The sequence below is a fragment of the Kwoniella shandongensis genome, chromosome 9, assembly GCF_008629635.2.
Source record: "Kwoniella shandongensis chromosome 9, complete sequence".
Classification (NCBI taxonomy): Eukaryota; Fungi; Basidiomycota; class Tremellomycetes; order Tremellales; family Cryptococcaceae; genus Kwoniella; species Kwoniella shandongensis.
This window is the reverse complement of record NC_089295.1, coordinates 1,276,423-1,300,667: the sequence shown is the minus strand read 5'-3', so window position 1 is coordinate 1,300,667 and position 24,245 is coordinate 1,276,423. Positions and strand designations below refer to the sequence as shown.

Genomic DNA, 24,245 nt, shown 5'->3' with positions numbered 1-24,245 from the left:
GAGGCTATTGACCTAGGTGAGTAATCTGGAGAATGGACATGTCCCTTTGTTCATGCATGGTGGGTGGTGCGGGACAGTCACTCCAGGCCCACTGGTCAGTTGGTTCCCGCTACTTTCCCTGTAGGCCTTGCAGTGTGACAGTGGTCAACAAAATGTCAAGGTGAAGCATGGATTATCCCCAAGTGGCAGCTGTATAGACAACAACAGCAGAGAATTTGCAACTGTCTAAGCTAATGTCTGTGTGTGAAATGCATATGTACAAGTGGGACTACCAATCTTGGCCAAATGTCTTCATCTGCTCATCTCTGCTTATGTCCTACTGCATCTTTTGTCCTCTTGCTTCGCCTATGACGCCCACTCCCTACATCAGACTCTTTGAAGTGTTGATTGGCCAATGGAACGGGCTCCCTTGTTTGTGAGGACTGCCAGTTTCTGTCCTCGGCTTCAGACTCCTGATTGAAATCGATTGAATCCAACTCATCATCTGCTAGCTCAGAATCACTTTCCTGATCAGTTTCAGGCAGTATCCTGCATAGATGTGCATCAGGATTGGAGGCTGACGATGTGAAGTCATTGTGACTGGCAGACCTGGAGAAGGGATTATCATCGTCCTGTGCTTCAATATGTGTAACACATTTTCCCTTCTTGTCTCTGAGTTTGGTGAAGTTGTCGTCAGATCCAGATGAATCTTCATACATGGGTCTGTGTTCCCTTTGAGTGAAAGATGGTCCAGAGTGACCATTGTGAAGAAATGTTTGGTTATGCTCAATTTTCCTCCTACTCTTGGAGCTCATTGATCTATTTTGGGACACTATGGCATGCTCAGAAGAGTGTGTAGCAGCCGCATGACTCTGCTCAAATCAAAGTGTTGGCTTCAAAGTCAGCACAAGGAAGCTCTTTGTAGTGTTCTCCAAGACACAGGGAATAAGTGCTGGTCATGCTTGCACAAGGGTGGAACTCACATCTCGGTGGCCAGCATATGAGTGAGCATCTCGGTGTTGTTGCAGCCTTTTCAGCTCAACATGACCTCGATGGGTCAACCTAGAATCATGAGAAACTGGGACCAATTCAACAGTAGGCCGCCAGGCAGGAGAAGGAGAGTAGGGAGAGCATGCTCCACTAGGTAGCAATTTGATTCCTCTACTTCTTGGTGAGCCTGTGCTAGACTGAAGGTTGCCAGGTGATAGTGAAGATGGGATGTCATCCTGGTGGTTGTCCAGTCGGGAAACCATGCCATTCTCATGGTAATGATCAGTATAAGGGTGATGGTGCATGGATTGGTGGTAGCCTTCAGAGCTGTGTCCAGTAGTGCCATCAGCCTGCCATCTGTCTTGATTGTCATACACAGTGTTCTGCTCCTCACTGTGCCTATAGCTAGGTCTGCGGGTCTGGTAATGATGAGCATCTGGCAGATAGTGCTCTTGTGGTTGCCTGGCAGTATCAGATTGAGAATTGTACCTCATATTCTGTGTGCGCACCACATCCAGCATGGAAGCCCCAAGTTGAGGGCTGGCCTGAGCAGGCCAAGCTGGTTGATGATGTGCGACATGCTGAGAGGGGGGGGTGGTAGTCTATTTCCCCTCGGATAAGGCAGCCTTGTGGTGGAATGGATCTACCAGTTTGAGCAAGCTGTGGAGGAAACCGGTAGCCAGGCCGCATTGGGCGAGAACTAGAAACCAGGGTCGACTGGGCCGGAGGGTATGGATAAGGGTCCTGATAGTAAGTTGTGGGGGATTGAGATCGGTAGCTCATCATGTATGTATAACAGATCACAAGTCAGTCAAAAGCAGGATTTAAGCAAATCCAATCAAATGTCACGTATAGGGAAGGGGTAAGTATGTGAGTTGATTGCAAATCAGGGAACTCATTCAAGTCTAGTTGAATATATTAGGGTCAGAGGTCCTTGTACTCACCTGGGAAGAAGGGAAACTGCTAATGCCAAGCAGAGTGACATGTCTGACCATCAGATATGTATGCACCCCTTAGGGGGCTACATGTCAAAGGTGCACACCTTTCAGGGTACAGCTTTATTTCTGTCTTCTATACAGATTGACAGCCAAGACACACTAACATTGTCGTTTGTTGAAAGGATGCATGTCAAAGCATGGGGCCAAATCAGTAATTCATTGCTAAGAATACGCCAGTGAGAAGTTTCTTTCCACTTAGCAAAGCAAAGTGATGAGGGGGGGAGGGCAGCTTGTCAGGATGGTTACTGCCACCCACATCACCTGACCTGTCAGATCCCCACACACTCACTACTCCACTCGCTATTCTTGTTAAACATGTGAAAGTCTGTTCAACAGACCGATCTATTCCTTGGTCTAATTTGACAAACTTGCCCAAGTAGTAGAATGTCACTTAACACAGATGGACGGATGGATGTCTAGTTGTATAGACCAATGGCTATTCTCGTCTTTGAACACTTTTTCTCAGTGATCTTCTGATTGGAAGTTATAACTCATACCTTCGCTGTCACTCTTGACAACATTGCTCAGCTTTCAGTCAGTCCAAGGTCACATTGCACATCCTAGGGTTGTTCTCTTTGGATTCTCATAGTGCTTGTGAAGCACACTGCCTCATCATTACAGTTGATTCCCTTGCACAAATATCACTCAACGCTGTCTTCATGGTTCCAAGGGCCTCATTGACTGAAGCCTCCGTTGGTTGTCATGACAGGGGTGCAGATGCACAACACAACTCTCACTACCTGACTGTTATAATCACAAGTCTCGTGTATGCACAGAGGGTTTCCATAGGTACAGACATCCTACAGGGAATATACACATGAGACTGCCGTGCAAGAGATCTTGACCAAGCTACCGTGTGTATGCTCTTTCAACTCAGATTTCATCACAGGTCAGTGGAGGACTCCTCTTGACATATTCCTCTACAGCATAGTCAGTGCGCTTTGACTCATAAGGTATATAAGTTGGGAGCATTACTGGGTGCATGACTGATACATTTTTCATTGCTGCTCTTGATGGAGTATAGCCTGCTCAAGATGCGCCATTTCTCTGACAGCATTTCACTCAAGATTGTGCCCATGTATCCATCAAATGATGTCAAACGCACCCATGTACATATTGCTTCCTATACTGTCTATCCCATTACAATGCAAATCACAGCATCAATTTCTTTACACAATCCAGATTCACCCAGCTCCATACCAATTGTGCGCTACTCCCTTCCTCCTGGGGCATAGCCTCGTCACAGTCTTCTTGATGGTGTTTCCTCTCTTCCTTTGCCTTTCCGATGTCGAGACGTCACAGACTGTTGAGGAGCGCAGAATCCAGGCTCTGATCTATTGTCATCATCGCTCCAAACTGCCACATCGGATACTTCATCCACCATATTGTAGTCATCGTGCCTCCTCCAGTCGTCGTGATCGGAACGGCTGTTTGCAGCGATTTCAAGTGCTCTAGTTGCTTCCTCTTCTCTGTCAGCAATTGCACGCTGTCCAAACTTCGCACGCTCTGCACAAACAGCCGCCGGTATGGAACTTGCATCAAATGTTGGTGGCCACACAACAGGCGGAGCAGGCGGAACCGCCTCCAACATTTGATTTTCATCAGGTGGTGGTGCAGATTGCTGAGTGAAAGACCCATCTTGCAGCTGATTTGGTCATAACATAAGCAATCGTGTTTGGTTGGACACCTGACATCTGTAACCAGCAGGTTGGACCCACCTGTTGCCTTCTTTTATTCCTGTGCATCCCGAAGGGCTCAACATTGTCAGAGTGCTCATCAATAGGATCACCGGTATGTATGAACTTCCTGCTTCCGTCTCTCATACGGTGTTCCTCTGCAGTCTTCAGCATGCCAAGCACCATACCACTGTGTCTTTCACCTTTGACTTCAGGGCAGTGTTCGTTGAATCTGTTGTCAAATGTCTCATAGTAGCGATCCATCCACTCCTGCCGAAGGAGACTGTTGTGCTTTGGATCGATTGTCACTTTTATCGTGATCGTCTCTGGTGCACAGAAGGTGAACCGGAACTCAGAGTTTCGGTTGTCATCATTACCGGTTGCTTTCTAGTGTATGTGTTAGGTGCAGTGCCAGTACATGAGCAAGTGGACCTACCGGAGCCAGCCGAATGAAATCTTCTCGTGAACAGTACACTGGCGCTGAATTGGTGGTTGCCTGCCCATGACCATCGTTTCTGCTGCTTCTAGGGAATGTCGAGAAGTTGCTTTCCTGGTAGCTTGAGGATGGCAAGAACGGGTTGCTCATAGTGGAAGCTAATTCAAGGAGGTTGCAAGGGTGGAAAATATCAGTATTGAAATCACCGGACGAGTAACTGCTACTTACTACGTAAATGTTTGCTCAAATTGACTGCTCAGTTAATTGCGGTTTAAAAACTTGAGGAGTATTCATGATAACAGTGGAACTGAGAGTAATCGGCATCATTTATACCTTGGTGAAACCCCTCCTCGGGCAGGACCCAACAGCTCGGTCAGAAGCCAAAGCAATGACCCACCCCGGGTTACTCAAAGTCATGACATAGCGCACTATGACAGTCATGAAGACCACATCGGGGTCAAGGACAAAGGTCCTTCGAAAGGAGAGCAGACTTAATACATGTTTGATGGTCCAGCGCGAATTGCTCATGCCATAGACATGCTCGTCAGAGAACGCGATATCCAGTACGTCATATACCCCTCTCTGGAAGAAGACCTGGTACATACAAAGGAACTGACGCGACTTCTTTAGCCCTCAAGCGAGCGAGGTATCCCGCGGTCGGGGAACCCGGGGGTTACGCCTCTGCAGTGAGAATAGCCATCATGGGATACTGTCCACCTTTCAGTTCATCCTCTCTACCGTGATGTGTGACCATCCATCGATCGAGCACTAGGAAAGAGGTCAAGTAATAGCACGATCATGACGCTTCGGTTCCCTTTTCAGGGCACCTGTGCGAGCTTTCTTTCTCTCCTGCTCAAGGCCAGCGGTTCAGCTAAATTACGAGCACTATTCATCATTTGCATCCTCGTTCTGTAAGACTTATATAGCTTCTTATATACACATGTCGTCATTATACACAATCCCTCCCATCTTTTGCGGTATCGCACAGACTTGAAATCTCACGGCCACCTTCATTCAAGATAGTCCTATCTGATACTTGTGATTCTGACTTGATCGCTCGATCCTCCTCCCTTCCCGGTCGTCTGCCTTGCCGAAGCTCTCGACGGGACTGTCCTCTCCATCACCTCTCTCTGTTTTTCCGGCCTAAGACGCTCCCACGAAGCTTTCCTGTCCAAAAAATCACTTGCGACGTCGACTGAACGATATGGAGTAGCAGCACGACGATCACTGGTACCAGTGTCACCATCAGAAATGGGGACATCGCGATCGAGTCCTCGGAGTACCTCCCTTGACATAGCTGGACATGTGGTCTGAACAGTATTAGGAGAGTTCCTTGGTTCTAGTTGAGAGAGAGCTCGCACGCTGCTGGTATGAAAGTTGCCATTAGAGTCACGGACATCAAACTCTCGTCGGTAAGTGGGATTGAGCTTGCCATGACTGTTGATGTCCACTTCGGGGGCTTTGAACCGATCATCTGCTGTAAGCTGTTCTTGGCGCCATTGCACCGCTTCGTCAATGACCTTCTGCTTCGTCTCCTCGATTACTTTTCGCGACTGGCCTGCCAAGATGTTTTCGATGTCAATCATAGGCGTCTCGAAATGCTCGTACCCATTGCACGTAAACCGCTTATATCCCTTTGTCAGCAATCCACGCCAAGTGTCTTCGGAAAAGGTATCGGTATCGAGAACCAAGGGTGGGTTGAATGTGTAACGGATCTCTCTGTCCATTTTATCGCCAGTCCGGATGGATATTGTCATAAAAGGCTTTTTATGATCCCATTCTTTTCGAAAACCTGTACTGATCTCGTAAGATGTGTTGTGCTGGTTGTATTCTTGGGACGGCTAGATATGACCGCACCTCGTCGTCAGCCGTTTCGTCGTCACAGTGCAGGATCAACCAGTGAGCCTCAGCGGGTCACTAGTCGGTGGGTCGATGGGCTAATACCACACTCACTGAAGTCGTGGGTGGTGATCCGAGCGGATCTGCTGGCCCGCCTCCCCGTCTCTGCCTTCCCATGTACTTCCTGTCTGACTCTGCGGATCGCGTTGCGTCATCGGTGTTGATCGTTCGTCTGGTCTCCGGTAATACAGGGCTCCCAGTCGCTCGATGATCTCGATATTGTTTCTCTGCCGTTGTGGGCCCATATGATGATGCCCTGTATGGCAGTGATCGATCTGTCCTGGGCCAGTTCAGCGGACTCGGAGAGATGAAATCGTTCCCCTCTCTCTTTCCGATAGTTGACAGGAACTGACTATCAGTATCTGGACTAATGGAGTCCTCTCGAGTCAATCGGCTGAACATGGGTCTGTGCACGCGATCAAACCGTTGGGGGTTTTGACTTTCTTTGGGAGGCATTTGGAGAGACGTTTCGCGCCGGTATCGAGAGTCCGCCTGGGCTCGAAAACCTTCTGATCCGAATCCGACATTGTCATCAAAACTGACTTGCTTCTTCTGAGATGGCAGCATGGATGATATCGTTGGCTGCGGCGTGTATTCTCGCGACGAACCCCGGGGCGGTCCCGCTTGCCCAATTGCTTTTGGGCGCTGATCTCGTCGTCTGTCAGGATCGGCAAGCGTTTTGCACTCTTGACAAGTTTCGGATCGATTGGCGTCCCTCGGTTCTATCACCACAATCTCGTATCCAGCGTTTCGTTCGGGAGGTCGTGTACTTGAGTCTACATGTCGCTGATCGTGTCCCACGCCAGGGTCTTCGACCCAGGATCGACCAGACGGCCTCCCGGTCGGTCCTGGTCTTTGCCTGTCGTCGCTCGTAGAAGGGGGATATTGGATTCTGCTCACAGAATGAGACTGTGTGATAACGGGAAAAAGTCAGCTGTACCCATTCAATCATGAAATGGACCCATGGTCACGTTGAGATCGGTTGGGATGCTTCATTGTAGCAAGGAACGATGATCATGCTATACTCACTGAGTCGCCGCGTGTCAACGGTTGGTCTCTCCTGGTGGGTGGCCTCGCTGTGTTATGTTGCGACCCTTGTGTGGCCATTCCATTGCGCATGACCGGACTTCTCACCTGGTAAACTGTCACCGTGACATCATTCGGACGGAATCGATCATCACTGTTCGGGGCGGTCGAACGGAGCTGGGGGCCGACACCAGGCGGTAGAGGCTCGCGGATATGGCGTTGGCCAAGGTCATAACCAGCCGGAGCAGACGGAAGGGTGCTATCAATGTTTCTTGGTGGTCGAACTGGCCGAGCAGCTGTCGGCGGCAATGTGGACCTGGATGTCGAACGATCGCGGGGATTGGTCTGTCGGGAGCTCATGGTGAGTCGGGTTCGCGCTTTGTGAGGTAATGATGAGCGGGAGGGCTAGGTGCAGGCGTGGATGTGTGAAATGGATGTGTGAAATGGATGTGAAAGATACGATTTTAAAGAGGTTAGCAAGAGATGATGAGTGGAGAATATTTTGACCTAACAAGAATCCACAGTGTTATGACTGACTTTATAGCTTGCAGCGCAGGTCGACGCCTCTCATCTCTCCGCAAGATGAGCACTACGATCACTGCCCTTTCATGTCGTTGTCGTAACTCGCCTTCTTAGCCCTATAAAGGTGAATAAAGCTGTGGTAGTGCATAGCACGTCATTCGCATCCTCGTTTCAAAAGAGAAAAACAAGGACCCCTTTGTTCAATCCTGCGCAAAGCAAGCGAGCGCAAGGATCACAACGTCACCTACCTCGGTCAAGAACAAAGGTTTGTCGTGGTCACCTCGGTCGATGTCGCAGCCAACAAAGGTCTATATCGTGTTCGGGATTGCCCCTTGACAGTGGCCTTCGATGACCGTCATTTTGTAAGTCTTCTGATGAACAACGGTAACATCAAACGTGTTTCGCATAGGCGAAGGTCAAAATAACTACAACGATATGAAGATTAGCCGATAAGTTTGGCACGACCATAGGTTGACCGCCGTCCCTCGTCAACCAGAATCAGCACGTTTGGAATAGCGTAATTGGTGGACTTATGTTCGTAAGGTAAACGCGTAGGCAGCCGCGTTGCATGCAGTGCAAGACGCATACGCCTAACTCTGCTTCAACGACCCCTTTCGTCCCCCAATCCGACCAATTGCACAAACCCTCCACGTTATGGGCTTCCCATGACATCACAGGCTGAGCAAATGTAACACAACAAGTCTCTTTTGATCTCTGAGGGGTTGTCTACCCAATATGATGTGCAATGATCTCATACATCTGTCTAGTAATAGTAGGAACATGCACTACTACAATCATTGACAAACCAGACATCACCCCCGACGTTGCTCAAAGATTACAGAACGATATTTGTCCAATGACTCCCCCTAGAGTGAACCATACTGGATTGATCAAAGCTAGGCTAATGGAGCGACACGGCGGAACAAGATGGGGCAACCAGAATCAGCACCCATCTACAGTTCTATAAGACATTGGTTCCATGAACTGGAAAATTCAGGCAAACAAGGGGTCAGGATGCAGCTTTTTATGTGTGCGTCTGAAAAAGCAATATATAATTCGTCTGGGACACATGGGCTGGCACTTCGTATGAGGATAAGCAGAACCTCATCCTATCCCATTTGACTGATTCAACCAGATTCTTTGGCAAGACGTCAATACATAACAAGGTCATAGCCGGCAGTGAGTTGAAGCATATTCACCTACATGGGAATGTGAAGATTAGTGGTGGGAGTGTACGATCTGGGACAGGAAACTTGAACAACGGTCATTTGGGGAAGGTGCATCTACAGATAGCTCACAAATGAAAAGCAAAGTTTGCTTAGCCAAGGTTTACTGGTGTTACATATACTACGATGCATCGCAACCAAAACACCTATTTTCTAACAGTATATGGCATGCTAATATTGGGTGGTCCAGGCTGTTCATGCCTTGAGTGTCTCAATATTATCGTCAAAGGGGATGCTTCATGTGTGACATTGAGTTGGCTTTCGATTCATGAGGTTCAATTCCTGGCAACAGTTGAGAGATACTTGCAATAGTATTTGACCACATCCCAGAGGAGACATTTACTACGCAAGCAGCTCTGGATGGGAAGATATTCTCGTTGAATAAAGTATGAGTACCCAGCTTCACTTTGTTGAGACTCAGTTGATAGTCTTTCCCAGCTTTGAACCAGCACATCTTCAGTCGTCCCACGCTTGCTATCGGAACTACCGTTGTTACTTCTGCCACTGTTGGCAATCTCATTGTCTCACTAGTGCAATGCACCTTAACAATGTCTAAATCATTGTCCTTCCACCAAAAACCTCCTGTATCCCTGTGTTTCAATAAAAGAAGCAACTCTCCCCATCCACCAAATGCTTAGGGTGATCCCATCATAGTTGCTGCATGACATCAGAGGTCAGGGTATGACACACAAGGAATCTATGGAAGACTAAAGGCAGGGGTACCTTTCATATCGTACAATGATGTCTTACTGTGATTTGACTGTGGTGCACAATTGGATCAGTCCCACACTAAATCTTGTCTGTCATTCCCCTGAACTCTTTTTGTATTTTCCTCTTCTTCATCAATATCATCACATTGAGAATCATACCAATCATTCGTACGATTACCTGATCTCAGATACTTGACAAGTGAACAAACCATATCCTATCCACTAGCTACCACAATTCAATTTGCCACCGGCACAAGAATCACACCTCATTATGTCTTCACAAAACACCACCCTGTCAAAGGTTCTGTCCTCCATGCCTTCAGAGTCTGAGGTTGAGATTGGCAAGGGAGCACTGAGCGAGCAATATGGCTCATTCACTTGGACAGCCAACATCGACAGGCACGGGAAGTACAAGATGACAATCCACGATCCCAAACCCAAACCTGATGGTGATAGGGTACCCACTGACCTGACCATCGAGTACAAGCCAAACTCAGGCTGGAATCTCTTCTCCAGCAACTCAAACTGAGATGAGTCTTCTCTTCAGTTGAAAGACTCCCTAAGGTTCAGAAAGAAGATCATTGAACACATCAGAAGGAATTATAGTCCATTTACCTTCATGAAACTTACCCGTGTAGTAGCTGAAAACCATGATCGAATGCCTGATTACCAAGAGTCCGCCGATAAGGCTGCATCCTTTATCTGTGATTGGCGTTCCAAATCAGATCAAGAAAAGAAAGACCTTGTCCTAGCAAGCCTGAAGGAATCCAGCAATGTGCAGCAGCAGCAGCAGCAGCAGCAGAACACAGATGCAGATATGGGTGGCAGCTCCACAGCAACTGGTGTCTGACAATTCACCAACAAATCCCCAACACAGTGAATGAGATCAGATTTGAAGAGGATTGAGTCAGACTGCACATGATGTATAGAGCATTGGATTGCATGCAAGTAGGATATGTATTCTCCTTGTTGTTTGGGCAGAGAAAAGGTTTTCTGTAAATAGTGATCAAGTTAGAGCGAGATGCATACTTTCATAACACCACAAGCAATGACATGCCAGTAGATCAGATCATCCAGGATTTGGTGTTGTCAAAACATCCCTGCTTGTCATTGGCCAAGTTTCATATTTCATATAAGCCGCTGTCTGTGGGCAGAGTCCATCCTTAGACCTTGATTGATACACTCAGTTTATTGGCCACATCTGACATCTGACAGAAGTTCTTGTTATATTGCTACAAACACAATTACCTCTGATAAGTCATGTTGGTATGCTTAATTATTGTAGAGTCAAGTGTCTGCACCAGTTTTTCCATACAGTAACACAATCGACCCAAGAATGACACCTCCTGCAAATTGCCATCACTGCCGCTATTGTTGTAACATTGCCACCATTGGCAATCAGATATGTCTGACTGTCAAGCAAGTCCTAACAATGTCTGAATTAGTCCAATATCCTTTCATTGATCACCTTCTGTAATGCCCCTCTCCCGGCAAAAGAATATATCCCATGCGTGTCAGAGGCGGGTCCGTTGACGGGCCTAAGCGAGGAATACGGGTTACGAATAGCACTAAGTCCTGTACCGAATTGTACAAGTCGAATACCGAGTGTACGAGACTTGGGGTTGGCTGCCAGATCGTTGTACGGGTTCCACAGTAGTGAACTAGACAGAGGAATATACATTTGTCACAGGAATAACTATGTACGAGTCCTGTGCTCATGTATATAAGTACCAATGATGCCACAAGAACCGTGGGAACGATTAGTCAGTCGAATCGGTCATCTCCTACGACGGCATTCGCCGGGCCGATGTCGAACTGGTTCCCGTTGGCTGGCGAGTCGAACTATTTGGCGGCCGAGTCGAGCTGTCACGACACGAGTCGTTCACTCAGTTGTACTGGGTCGTGACAATGCGCCACAATGCAAGGAGCAATCTTCTATTCCCTTCACATGACAGAATAGACCATGCAAGGATCGGAAAATAGTCATCCTTTCAGACTGAGACCAATTAAATGGATTCCCTTTTAATGAGGTGTGATGACACCATTTTCTGCTCTGATTGCAGTACAATATGGGAGCCACCCCACACTATTTAAGCCCAGCCATTTTCCTCCAACTCTGCTCTTTTTCTTCTTCCTCTTTATCATCCACAACACATCAAGAATTGTATCTCTGAGTCCAACCATCGGCACCTAAAGATATATCTGACGTCCATACCAACAGCATCCAACCAAACAACTCCCCAACTACAACCAACACCATACTAACACAAACTTCAGATCACACCATGTCCTCAGATAAGCGAAGCCTTTCCAACATTCGTCTGGCATGGATCATACATATATTACGATTGGTGGTGCTGAACATGAAGCTACCGAATGGTTTGCCATGATTGACAAGAGAGGGAAGTATGAGATCTGGATCTATGACAAAAAGCGCACCGGTTCAACAATGTCTCCCTTCTGTGCCAAATACAAACCACCTTCCACATTGACAGGGTCAAGGCATTCCTGGAATCCATTTGCCCGCAATACCAATCCCAGAGGAGAGGGGTCTTCCACAGGGACAGGGGAAGGTTCTTCCGACCAGCGATCAGATGATATGAAGGAACTTGACAAGAAGCTTTGTGATCATTTTTACAAAGAATTCCTTTATGAGCAGCTGCCCGGACCTCGTCACAAGGCGCATTCACCTGCACTTGACGAAATGAAGCAGGAGCGCAGATTCCCAGAGTACCAAATGTCGGTTGACAATGCTGCAACCTATATCCGTGAATGGGATACAAAACCAGAGGATGTCAAGAAAGAAATCGTTCTCGTCAGTCTGGGATCTGTTCAGGCCATAAGGAAGCGAGTCGCACAAGAGCAAGCCACAAATGTGTACCAGAGCAGCAGCTCATCTGCGACTGACCCTTACACGTCCTTGTGAACATATCACTGAGATGATGGGATAAACCAGACTTAGAGACAAAGGAATCAGAAGAGATCGAATGCAGGAGGTGTACACAGAGGTGGTTCGCAGATAGGAAGGATATTCTCGAGCAGAAATTACGAAATGAGGTGGGCTGTATATACTGATGTTGAGCAAGATGCATTTTCTCCGTGGTATATGAATTGAGGAGATTTGTTTCAATCGAGTCTATGCTGTTTCACGAGTCACGATGATGGTGTTGATTGATGATAAGACGATGCTGCTTCGTTATCTTCCCTTCCTCGCCAACTGCTATCCTGGAGGCGACCCCACCTCACGTTGCGCTTATTTCGGTACTTCCAATTTTGGTGGGTCGACCCAACGTACCGTGTCCTAAGGTAGCCTGATTAGCTCCAATCCGAAGAGAAGAGCGCGCATTGGAAGTACTCACCCATGCCCAGTATCCCTTTCCTGGCTTGTCGGGCCAATCGTGGCATCGAACCTTAGGTGGTGGGCTACGAGGTGAACGCAGGAATCAGCATCAAGTGATTGGGTCTCATTGTACGACGTGGCGAATGACAGAGTGTCTCCGCCGGCTGTTGACCTGTTTGACAGCGTGTAAAACTCACTTGTTGTCCCAGCTGATCAGCTCGCTGTACCCCGGTTCCTCCTGAGGCCATTCCACCCAACCTCTCAACATCGCATCTTCCTTCCCATACGTCGCATGAACTCCCGGAATAACTGCAATCCTCCCAAAACCGTACTTCCAGAAATCCCAACTTATGAAACTCGATTCGGAAGCTTGACATTCCCAGAAATCGTCGGTACGGGGTTTACCTCGTCGGAAACGGACGTTGTATGGCGGTAAGAAGGGTGTAGGAGAAAGGACGGTGATTCCGTTCCATCCTGCGAAGACTTGGAAGGGGAGCATGCGCTTGTATCGTTCAAGAGTGTAGGGCGATGATGGGAAGAGCTATAATGGGAAAGGAGTGTCAAGTCAGTTTCAGGTCTTATCTTCTCATTAGAAAGGTGACTATGTTGCCCCGTTGCATGCGGTTGATGACGACCTCACTCACCTTCTGGGGAAGATCCTTATCCTCTTCTTTGACAGGGAAGGGCGTATACAGATCCCCACTCATATCTCTCCCGACCCAACCATCATAAAACCATCTCCCCGCATGATCCCAACCACAAGTCATATCCGCATCCTGCTTGAAATGCTGATGCATCAATTCCAAGAAATGCGTAGCGGATAAGTAGACATCGTTGTAATATACGATCCCAGTCCAAGGATGTCCGTCGGGTGAAAGACCGGTCGGGAGCGAGTCGTAGAAAGGTTGCATTCCGGCGTTACGCATTTGAGCGAGTTGGTCGATACGATGGACTGATTCCCAGTCTAGTGTCGGGAGTTTGGTTCGGATGTGAATGTTTTCAGGAGGTACACCGATATGAAGGAGGTGTGCTCGCATCACACCGGATAGGATCTCTCCGCTACGAAGTGATATTCATCAGCGGTCTTGCCTACAATTATATCGAATAGCCCAGCCCCCACTCACCTTCCGTCCGCCGAGTCACCCTCAAGAAGAGAGAACACCAGAGATTCCGGTCCAAGGAAATCCGCTAACACCGTCCATGCCGCGAACCAGTCTCCCAGCATGCCTAGCAACGCACTCATATCAGCTTAAACTCTTGAAGTGTACCGGTTCCAATTGAAAAATGGTCTTGCTCCCTGGATATGTATTCCTCCCGCACTCACCTGCAACCTGTCTACAGATAGTCACCAAGAACCATCTCCTTTCTTTCCCTCTTACCCACTCTCCTTTACTTTCATCCCAATCATCTCTCAGATGTCTAAATCTCTCCTTCAGCTCTTCGGTCAAGAACGGCGGGAAAATTGGTGCTGTCAATTCATGTTCTCTCGGAACTGCCGGAGTCTCCTCCTTAACTTTTTTCAGTAGGGGATGGAGGAAAGCCCACGCTTCGTCGAGGTTCGGTAGTGGACCATAGGTATATTTTTCAGGATCGGAACCGACAATCACTCTTCGTGATTTACCAGGATGTTGAACCCTCTCCGTCCCCGTCCCACCTGGAGAGGAGATATTTTGTCGAGACAAGTTGGGTTTTGGTAATGGTATTCCTGCGTCTTTCTGATTCGGTACTTCCCCTCCCAAAGAGGGTCTTCTCACTCCGGGGGTGGAAGTCCATCCTCCGAATCCAAATTTCTTCTTCATAGCTCCCATCCCAACACCTTGTCCTGAACCTCTCCTATCAGACCAACTTGACGCATCCCAAACTCCTTCTTCTACCCCTCCTCCCCCTGCCGTCCATCGAGACAAGTAGAATAATCCAATTATCCCAATTATCGCCAGTAAAATTCGGGAGGGCACAGAACGCGGTATTCGGACGCGAGAATAGCGCGAAGAAGCGGAGGACGACGACGAAGACATTGTGGGGTTCTTGAAATTAGTGGTAAAGTAGGAATTTGAAGATCCGGATGCGGAGGAGGAGTTGGGGGTTCGGATGTGCGGAGATCGTCCGTTGGAGGAGGAGGTCGAAGGTAGGAAAGTGGGGAGGATGGTGAGTGGTCGACGAGGTGGTGCGTCAGAGGGCATGTGGATGGGATTGTTGTTATGGCTAACGCGGTGGAAAACAAGATGGCCGAAAGATAAGATGGCGCGGCGGACCCCTGGTTCGGCTAGATGTGGAACGCTGAAACTCAGAAAGGGAGCTGGAGCTAAAGGTCGATCTTGAGACGGGTAGATGGTAGATTAGATACTCAGCCTTGTGGATAGTATCGCAAGCGCTGAATTCGAAGCGTAGTCTCAACCCGGCACCCAGCGAGAGGTGCTGTGCAGTGTAATGCCAAGACGATGTCGACGCGTATCTGTTTGTGTTCTGGGTCGAAGTCACGCTGTACAGTCTGCAGATAGGAGATAGATCCGCGTGTGCAGCGTTGAGATGTGTGTGTTTGTCAGACAAAGGTGATGCTGATCTGTTTTGCTGTGTGCTATGTTTGTATGTGGTGACTGCCATTCTGTTTCACTTTCATCTCGTTTTAGGGAGATAATCACAACAAAACACGTGTAACACACTTTAAATCGCCGAAAACAGGAATCTAACCCCAGTCACCGAGCGATCATCTCTCGTAACCGACGTCCGTGCACGGTGCACGGCCCATCATACATCACCGAAACAAACCCTTGCATCAGAGATCCATCGCTACGTACCAGTCATCACTCAACTTTGCGCTCGGATACCCAAGGCACCGGCATATACACTGACAGCAAGCAATAGAGCACCAGATAACCAACTTATCACCTTCTTCCTCTGCAATCGTTTTGCCTCCCCTTCTACAGATGTTGGACGTCGGAAGCTGACACCGGAGAAGAGCATGAGTTTGAAGATGGTTTGTTTCCAGCCGGCCATAGGGGGGTATCGAAGGGACATCAGAGGCTCAAAGCTGTATTTTGGACTGTCAGTGACGGACCGTTGCACCAAATCACCAACTCATGTCATGGATGCTCACAGGTATGGCACCTCAAGGACAGCTGCGTGGGACGTTAGCAGGAATGTAACGCAATCGCGATAAGTTACTCACCCTTGCGGTGTGTAAACGTGTTGAACCCATCTTCACCGTGATATGATCCCCCTGATGATTTCGTCAACTCCGATACCCTGTGTCTGTGCGCTAGACGCTATCAACTCACATCCGCTCGCGCCTACACCACCGAATGGCAAATTGCGTGCTAGAACGGTAGCCTTGTCAGCCTCGCGACTCGCCCTGGCAGCCCAATATGGTGCTTGCTCACCGACTGTAGCAAAAGCAAAGTCGTTCCAGGTCGCAGACCCACTCCAGGTTTCGTTGAGGACTATTTCGGCATGATTAGCCCAAACACTACCGAATATCTTGTACCCCTCAACCCCATACGGCTGACTCACTCTTCTCGAAGACCGACCTGTTACCAGAACATACATACAAGGCAAGTGGTCTTGGCCTATCATTGATGTACTTGATAGCCGCATCAACATTCTATGTATCCCACTCGATTAGTGATAGTCCCCTTAGCCCTCATGACGTTTGCGATGAAGATTCCAACAACTCACCTCAACCGGTATGATACTCATAACCGGTCCAAATATCTCTTCTTTGACGATACCGCCAGTCTCTCCCTCCGCGTTCTCGTTCAAACGTATGAGGGAGATACCCATTCGTCGAGTGGACTTGTCCACCTCGCCTTTGTAGATGAGCTTTCCTTGTTCCTCCGCCGTTGATACGTAAGTCATCATACGGTCTAGATCGGCCGAGTTTCGTACGTTGGAAGCGGATGATGCGTGGAGAGTCGAAAGCGGGGATGGGGAAGGTGGGAACATCTCGTCTAGGCTACATGGGCACGTTACAAGGAAGCATCAGTATCAAATCTGCGCTTTTTCTGAGTACTCCTAGATAATAGCCCATCTACGTACGTCTTTCGACACTCGGCGATGAATTCATCGACGCGGTCTTTCACGACCAGCACATAGTCGGGTGCAACTATGAGATGCCGTTAAGCACATGAAAGACTTCCGAGCGATCTAAACAGACTCACTGCAAATCTATCATGACAAGCATAGTCAATTTCCAGTGTGATACGTCATGCCGACTATGAAAGGATTGCTCACCTGTCCCGCTGTCATCTGTTTGATGGAGAACATCCTCCTCGCTGCAATCTTGAGATTGGCACAAGAACTGACCACGACCGGACTCTTCCCTCCAAGCTAGTGACATAACGCGGGTATCAGTGCGCGCTCTCCATAGCACTAAGTGGCTGCCGTAACAGTTGATATGAAGAATCTCACCTCAAGAGTTGTTGGAGTCAGAGTCTTGACAGCAGCATGTGCGACGATCTGTCCAATCCCCGCAGAACCAGTATACAAGACTATCCAACCCAGAGTCGTTAGCGTCGGTCCGAGCGGTTATAACAAAGGGGAGAGATGACATACTATGACCCCAGGGCTTCTCGAGTAATCTTGTAGTCTCGTCAACTGCACCGACGACAACTGCGTACCCCTCCGGATCAAGATATCGAGGCATGATCTCGGCCAAGAGAGCAGCTGAGGACGGAGCATGTTCGGACGCTTTGATCACTGCTGGACAACCTGCGGCGATAGCTCCGATGAGAGGGTTGAGGGCCAGTTGCCAGGGGTAGTTCTGCGATGAACAATCCAACACAATGAGTGTTGATGCTTCTGCTAGGTGAAGTGTTAAATGAGGATGAATGAGGCACTCACCCATGTGCTGATGATCTGGACAAGTCGAGTGCCCGTCGTCAGCTACGGGTGATCACGAGACGAGAGGAAAAGTGGACAATCGGAACGTACGAGAGCAACTCCCTTGGGCTGCTTCTTCACTCTTGGGCCTACACGTATACATCATGAGCAATTGCGCCATGTCAGTATCGTCATGAAGCAGTAACTCACGCATGGATTTGAATGAGAACATCGCATCTTTGATCCTCCACTCGTCCTTCATCCATCCTTCGACCCTCTTGAGCGCAAGATTGATCTCGTTAATGATTGGCCATAACTACGGTTTCGACAAGACACATCAGCCTTGGTCTACCGCTCCATACTTTGACGGTCCAGGCTATGTCATGTGTGCAAGCAAGACTGGCACGCTTGATACAGTATCCATGTCGCAGCGCAAGCAGCAGAGACTGGTACACAGGGTAGACTGATCACTCACATCACCAAAGCTGACGTCGAACGCTCCTTTCCCCAAATCTTTGCCTACAGCTTCTTGGATCCGCTCTTCGTTATCTTGTATCATATACGCAAGCTGCTTGAGGTTATACAGTCTATACGCGAGAGAATGCGTAGCGAGAGAATCGAATCGCGCATTGAGGGTGGTATAGATCTGTTCATGGGAGGAAGGACATCGCGAGGAGTGTAATAGAGATAGGTATGGAATACGAGGACGTTGCGTCAGCCTTCATGTCGTTCGCTTCACGCTAATTGGGCTGGACGCTTGGGATGAAGGTCGAGATGGATGACTTCCACATACCTCTTCGATCTTCTCCAGCGAAGTGGGGACATAAGCCGGTATAGTGGATGTCATCGTCAATCGTCACTGTCAAGCTTAGGTCGGCTTCTTGAGTGTGGATGAGAAGGGTGATGCGGAAGAGAAGATGAAATGTAGTTGGGGACATGAACATGGTGTTATGTACCATCCCGTTCACGAACAAGTTAACGTTATTTTGCTCGTTGCGCGGCTATTGTAGATCCGGACGAATGCATGATCGAGATCTCACTCGCGCCTGGTGGAGGTGGTCCATACCAGTAGTTCGTCTCGGTCACACGCAGCGCAGCTGATAGATGGCTTTTATGTAATGCATCTCGGCATCTGTTGCGAATACATCGATATGGGATGGCCATGGGATTGGTATATGTGAAAGTGGTGATTTGATTCCCAAAAGATGGTTGGTAAAAGAGTGAGGACAAAGGATACGGTCAAAGTGTGAAAGGAGGTCGATACTTGGCTGAGCGTGTCACTCGAGTCTCAAGGGGAATGAACACTGTTCACCAACGTCTTTCGCCAATAATACCATCTTCTGTCCGTGCGAAACACTTATACGAGTTCTGTCGTTGATTCTGTGCTGGTCGTCCGAGAGGGGAGACTAGGAGATGGTCACGCCTACGCTGGGATCACTACGACTTAGTCAGAGGCCTTTGCGACAGCACTCACTCTTACACCTCGTTTTGAGCGCTCTGATCGTACTTAGAACAAAAGCACAAACGACCAATGCGACATGTGTGTCCAACTCCACTAACTCGTGGCTCTTCAACTCGGCCGGAGAATCACCATGGTGAGTCGACCCAATGACCTGATCTCACTCATACACATCCACTTCCTCAAGTGAATCGACTGCGAGATGATGGTAGACTAGGCTCGACCCCGCTACGCCCATGAACGTGAACTGACAAAGTCTTACTGACTCCTCCTTACAAGTCTTGTTTGGTCCAAGATCCAATCGTTGTGTATCCCCCCAACGTCATTCATCAACGTACCTCCCTTACTAGATACAAGCTACTCATACAATGCCCCAACAAGCCAAAGTAGCGCATGTCAATGTAATGCTGTCTCATACTCACTGATGGTGAGCTAATCCCTGCTCCTACTGACGATTGCCAAGTTGTCGGCCATCAACGCTCTATGAGGAGTATTGATGATTAAGCGTACTCGCTGACTCCGGTCTGAAAGGGCGATGCTGATCCGTGATTATCGCTTACCTAGGCAGGGTGTACATATTGTCAGTGGGGATCTGGGTCGATACCAAATGGACAAGACTGGTCAAGTGGCTGTTCAACCTACAACTCACAGGGGTAAGTTCGAGGAGGAAGGCATCGAACACATAGTCTCTGACTTGGTTGTGGTACTGCGATCTTGCGCTCTGTGTAGACTTGGTTTCAACGAGACCGTTTTGGACATACCAGAATGGGCATTCCACACATGGCGGAATGACACCTGGGACGCAGGTGAGTGATCTTATCCCTCAGCTTGGGAGCGTCCTAGTTCCTGACCACTGTACCCGTCTCATAGCTGTAGCACAAACGGTGACTTCCTCGCCCTCACCTACAAGCTACACTACCACCCTCTCTCGGTCTTTCCTACCAACCGCTGCCACCCCATCTCCAACGCTACCGACTAACCAATCATCCGAATCTTCATCTTCAGCCACTTCCACCGCCACATCGTCCGCTTCAGCAAGCGGTAGTGCGCCTCCAGCAACGAAGTGGGCGCCTGTCGTCGGTGGGATAGCCGGTGCAATGGTACTTTTCCTCATATTCGGTTTGTCTTGGAGATATTATAGGTCGAGAAGAAAGCATAAGTTGTCAGATCGATCGACCAGACCTAGACCCGATAACGAGAATGATGCAACACCAACGTGGCTGACCGCGGCCGGTGCTGGTGCTGACACTGGCGCTGGTACTGGTGCACAAGAGATGGTTGAAGAAGGCGTTGTCAACCCATATCGTTTCGCCAGCCTAGATGATGCAGCAAGTCCCGAAAAAGAGACGAATACCCCGAAGAAGAAGAAAAAGAAGAAGCGAATCCCATATCCTTATCCCACTGACGCCAACTCCGCAGACCATACTGCACCTGAGGAAGATGACAACACCCAAGAGCGAGATAGACATCGTTCTTTCCTCGATATGGACCCGGACCTAGAAATAGGACCATCGTCTCGAACTAGGGGAAATACAAGACGAACGACCGAGATGATCATTGATCCTGAGGCATTTGCAGCGCCGCGTCCTGCGCCCAAGATCCCAAGCAAGGCCGCCAGACGGAGGAGGAGTTCCGTGGGCAGGTATACTACGACACAGGAGAGATTGAGAGAGAAGCGGATCAGTTTGACATCATCAGATTTGGCTAGTCCTCCTAGGGCTTTACGTCAATCCATGATTAGTGGATATGATGACAAGGCATTGGGACCTGGCGATACGGAGATGCAGGTGGACATTCCCTCAGATCCGACGAGTCTAGCTTCTCCTCGATCGATTGCAAGTGAGATCGGGGAAGATAAATCCCTTCCATTGAACGGCGCTGGAACTCAGTACGTCGTGGAAGACATTCAAGATTTCTCCCAACCACAACCACCTCACTCGCACGATCAATACGCTCAAGCCAGAAATTCCGACGCCACTTTGCCCAGTCTATATTCGCCTCGAACGGGAGCTGCTACGTGGAGGAGAAGTACGATGATCGATTCGCCGGGATCAAGATATTATCCGATTACAGAGTATTATGATCCGGACCCATTACCGGGATCGGATGAGAGGGGGGGTGAGATGATTGGAGCGGCATTAGGGAGCGGGACGAAGTATAGGGACAGCCGATGGGACGGCGGTAATCGGCAGAGTGGAGAATGGCGCGATGATGGTTGGGACAATGTTTCGGACATGCCATCGACACATCGGCAAAATGGTCGATGAGTCGGCATGATGCGGGCTGGAGGTGTCGTAGTGAGCGTATAGATGCGGATCGATCCATCAAAGCGATAGATGGATTAGTTGTATTCCGTTAGATCTTCTCGGTGTCAGTTTGAATCACATGCTCGTTACCGTCATGCATGTAGATCAATCTATGTACGTCTTCTCCACTCATCTACTGTATTTTCGTTGCCCTTGACATTGAAGACTTTGCTCCTGATCATGCTATTCTTGTTCTGCCGACGCTTAAAAGAGGAAGACTTGGTCTTCCAACTTTGACACGGTTCTAGGTGCGGGATAACCGATAGTTGAGAGGTGTCCCCTGCGCAAATACATTAGCATCAAGTCCAAAAGCGCTTTTCAGTGTGACGATAACTGTAACTCACTTCATCGCGCCGATCATAGGAGGAGGTCCACACATCAACACCTTGTGTCCCTCGCCGTGGTTGGCCGATCCGACACCTCCATCAGGCATGTGTTGTTCGATCATCTCCTTCGTGACGAATCCGACACCACCGGTCCAGCCTGCTGGAGGCTTGTTGAGGACGTACTGTGCGTGAGTTCATCGTCAGTTGTTCGTTCATCGCTCTTGGGCGCTTGCCTAGCTTGGAATCGGTATCAAAAAGTAGTTCGAGACAACTCACGAAAAGGGTGAATCGACCATTGGAAGCATCTCTCAATTCCTCCAACTCCTTCCTCAACACTGGAATCAAATACCTATCGTCAGCTCACTCTATACATCAACTGGCTGAGATGCTTGGATCGTAGAGCTCACAGATGTCATCCTCCTCGACGTTGGCGTAGATGAGAGAGAGTTTGGTCTTGTCGGCTGGGTTCTTGATTGACGATTTGATGATTTGGTACATCGGTGTGATACCGGTACCACCAGCAATCATGAGCAAAGCAGGGGCGAGGTCGGCACTGCGAATCGCAGTGTCATAATCAGCTTACAGTTGCAACCCAGCGAAGGGGGGATCGGAAGCTGGACACGAGTGTGAGAGTCTACTCACGTGTAGATGAATTTGCCCTTGGGTCCCTTGATCTTGACAGATTGTCCGATTGTGAGCAAAGACAAGTATCGAGAGATGTTACCCTTCTCGTATGTCTACGGATACAAGAGCATCAGCATATATTTTTCACCCCGTCTCTCCCTCTGACCACTTCTCCCAACCAGGCAATGCAAGCGGCAGACACGCGCCGCAACTCACCTTGACAACCAAATCGAAATGACCCTTGTCATCGTCCAAAGTACTAGGGGTGTAAGACCTCACAACCTGCTTCCCGTCGATCTCAGCTGCGACGGAGATGTGTTGACCGACCGGAAGACCGAGACAGTCCGTAGCTCGAGGGAGGGCGAATCGGTATCTATACCAGGCAGAGTATCATCAGCAAAGTGTCCTGGCGTCAACACTCAGGTGGTGAGATAACACTTACAGAGCAGTGTTGTGGGAGAGATGATCCTTTCGGATTAACTTGAACGATCTCCATTCAACAGGATCAAGTACCTTCCTATCACCCCCAAGAGCGCCTTTCAAATCGCAACCATAAGCTCAGTCTATCACTGAGTCCGAGCGCGCACTCACCACTGTTGTAAGCTAAGAAGATACCCAAGAGGAGTACAGCAACAAGACCTCCAAGAGTATGCGCATGCGGCGCCAATTTCTCTGCCAAAGCCTCGATAGTTGACATGACGATTGTTGTTTTGAGTTGAGAGTAAGGAAGAGACGAAAGATGAAATGTTGACTTTTTTTGAACTAGATCTTACGTCTTACGATGATGGAATGATGATAATATCTTGGAATCTTGGGGATGGGGGGCAACGCGCGACGGACCACGAGTGGGAAAACAGAATGACACGTGGAGATAGATACTCATCGTTCGGGTGCACACGCGCGCTCGGATGAAAAGATGAGGCTGATAATTGGCCAAAAGGCAAATGTCAATCTCCCATTCCTTCATCTTACTGTCTTGCTTCTGCTCCTCAGAGTCAGGATGTAAGATAAATCCGGAGTGATATGTACACATAATCACCAATGGTGAATGTCTGCCCAAAGAAGACAAACAGAAGGTTAATTTGATGAGGAGTACGGTCACAACGCACTTACAGAATAAAAGGAGTCAGGCCATCCATTGGCAATGCAAATCAAGCAACTTGGTCAGTGTTTTTACAGGCATAACCTCACATGTTAAGCACAATTGCACAGTGTATCAATTATACAGTTCACACATGGCAGAGAAGGTCAGTATGCTTGGCCTCTCTGATGAATCCCAAGCATCATTTTGTTTTATCATGGATGACAGAATACATGTTGTTGTTCTGTTTCATGATAGGAATTACCAGGTAAGTTATTCAAATGCATTGAGACTCAAAATAGCACTTCCTTGACTATCCACAATGGTGACAGATAGAAGAAACACAAGCAAGAGCACATATGAAGGAACTGCTAGCACTCTGTATAACACAAGATGGCAGAGCAACAACCACCACAGATCTCACAATACAGCAGTACACACAACTTTCAAAACCTACCAACCTATAATCCAGCTCTCAGACATTAATCTGTATGACCGCCTCAAATCTGATTCCATTGCCTCTGACCAGAAAAGGTGAGGTTTGTCCTCAAGGAGCGATTGGGAATCTCCGGGATCTTGATGAAAGAAACATCAGATCCTATCTTTCCCCTGATCTTTCCTATTTCAGACTCTTCATGTCTTTTCCAATAATCTTCAAAATTTGATGGGTCTTGCGATGATCTCATATGCACCAATGCATTATGAAAGCTTTGATCAAGAAGTATATTGGATCGAAAGGCAGGAGATTCTGGGTTCGATGCTGAATTCCTGTCAACCCACGATTCAAGACCAAAATGATCAGGTGGAGCTTTTGTCCTATCATGAGTGAGCC

The 24,245-nt window shown here is 48.5% G+C and overlaps 6 protein-coding genes across 6 annotated transcripts; 2 read left to right on the top strand and 4 right to left on the bottom strand.

The window, feature by feature from the left end:
- Positions 1–5,104: 5,104 nt before the first annotated feature.
- CI109_105373 (uncharacterized protein) lies at positions 5,105–7,364 on the bottom strand (the record flags this gene model as incomplete). The annotated part of the gene is made up of 3 exons (XM_032007454.1): positions 5,105–5,920; positions 6,033–6,887; positions 7,008–7,364. 3 exons carry the CDS (start codon positions 7,362–7,364, stop codon positions 5,105–5,107), a joined length of 2,028 nt encoding a protein of 675 aa, XP_031858280.1.
- A 4,424-nt stretch (positions 7,365–11,788) lies between these two features.
- CI109_105372 (uncharacterized protein) lies at positions 11,789–12,388 on the top strand (the record flags this gene model as incomplete). The annotated part of the gene is made up of 1 exon (XM_065967652.1): positions 11,789–12,388. The coding sequence occupies one exon, from the start codon at positions 11,789–11,791 to the stop codon at positions 12,386–12,388; it is 600 nt and encodes a 199-aa protein (XP_065823724.1).
- A 327-nt stretch (positions 12,389–12,715) lies between these two features.
- CI109_105371 (uncharacterized protein) lies at positions 12,716–14,982 on the bottom strand (the record flags this gene model as incomplete). Its single annotated transcript, XM_032007455.1, has 6 exons — positions 12,716–12,763; positions 12,822–12,885; positions 13,000–13,343; positions 13,447–13,861; positions 13,927–14,029; positions 14,127–14,982. 6 exons carry the CDS (start codon positions 14,980–14,982, stop codon positions 12,716–12,718), a joined length of 1,830 nt encoding a protein of 609 aa, XP_031858281.1.
- Positions 14,983–15,607: 625 nt separating this feature from the next.
- CI109_105370 (uncharacterized protein) lies at positions 15,608–18,464 on the bottom strand (the record flags this gene model as incomplete). Its single annotated transcript, XM_032007456.1, has 17 exons — positions 15,608–15,830; positions 15,897–15,918; positions 15,969–16,019; positions 16,078–16,116; positions 16,180–16,239; positions 16,310–16,400; positions 16,475–16,751; positions 16,835–16,901; positions 16,957–16,963; positions 17,030–17,125; positions 17,207–17,286; positions 17,351–17,558; positions 17,639–17,653; positions 17,729–17,766; positions 17,828–17,933; positions 18,093–18,263; positions 18,411–18,464. 17 exons carry the CDS (start codon positions 18,462–18,464, stop codon positions 15,608–15,610), a joined length of 1,605 nt encoding a protein of 534 aa, XP_031858282.1.
- A 566-nt stretch (positions 18,465–19,030) lies between these two features.
- CI109_105369 (uncharacterized protein) lies at positions 19,031–21,343 on the top strand (the record flags this gene model as incomplete). Its single annotated transcript, XM_065967651.1, has 5 exons — positions 19,031–19,212; positions 19,356–19,503; positions 19,641–19,729; positions 19,806–19,882; positions 19,947–21,343. 5 exons carry the CDS (start codon positions 19,031–19,033, stop codon positions 21,341–21,343), a joined length of 1,893 nt encoding a protein of 630 aa, XP_065823723.1.
- A 243-nt stretch (positions 21,344–21,586) lies between these two features.
- Positions 21,587–23,029, bottom strand: CI109_105368 (NADH-cytochrome b5 reductase 1; the record flags this gene model as incomplete). Its single annotated transcript, XM_032007458.1, has 8 exons — positions 21,587–21,662; positions 21,727–21,890; positions 21,985–22,043; positions 22,116–22,261; positions 22,351–22,445; positions 22,549–22,705; positions 22,775–22,868; positions 22,924–23,029. 8 exons carry the CDS (start codon positions 23,027–23,029, stop codon positions 21,587–21,589), a joined length of 897 nt encoding a protein of 298 aa, XP_031858284.1.
- Positions 23,030–24,245: the final 1,216 nt, after the last annotated feature.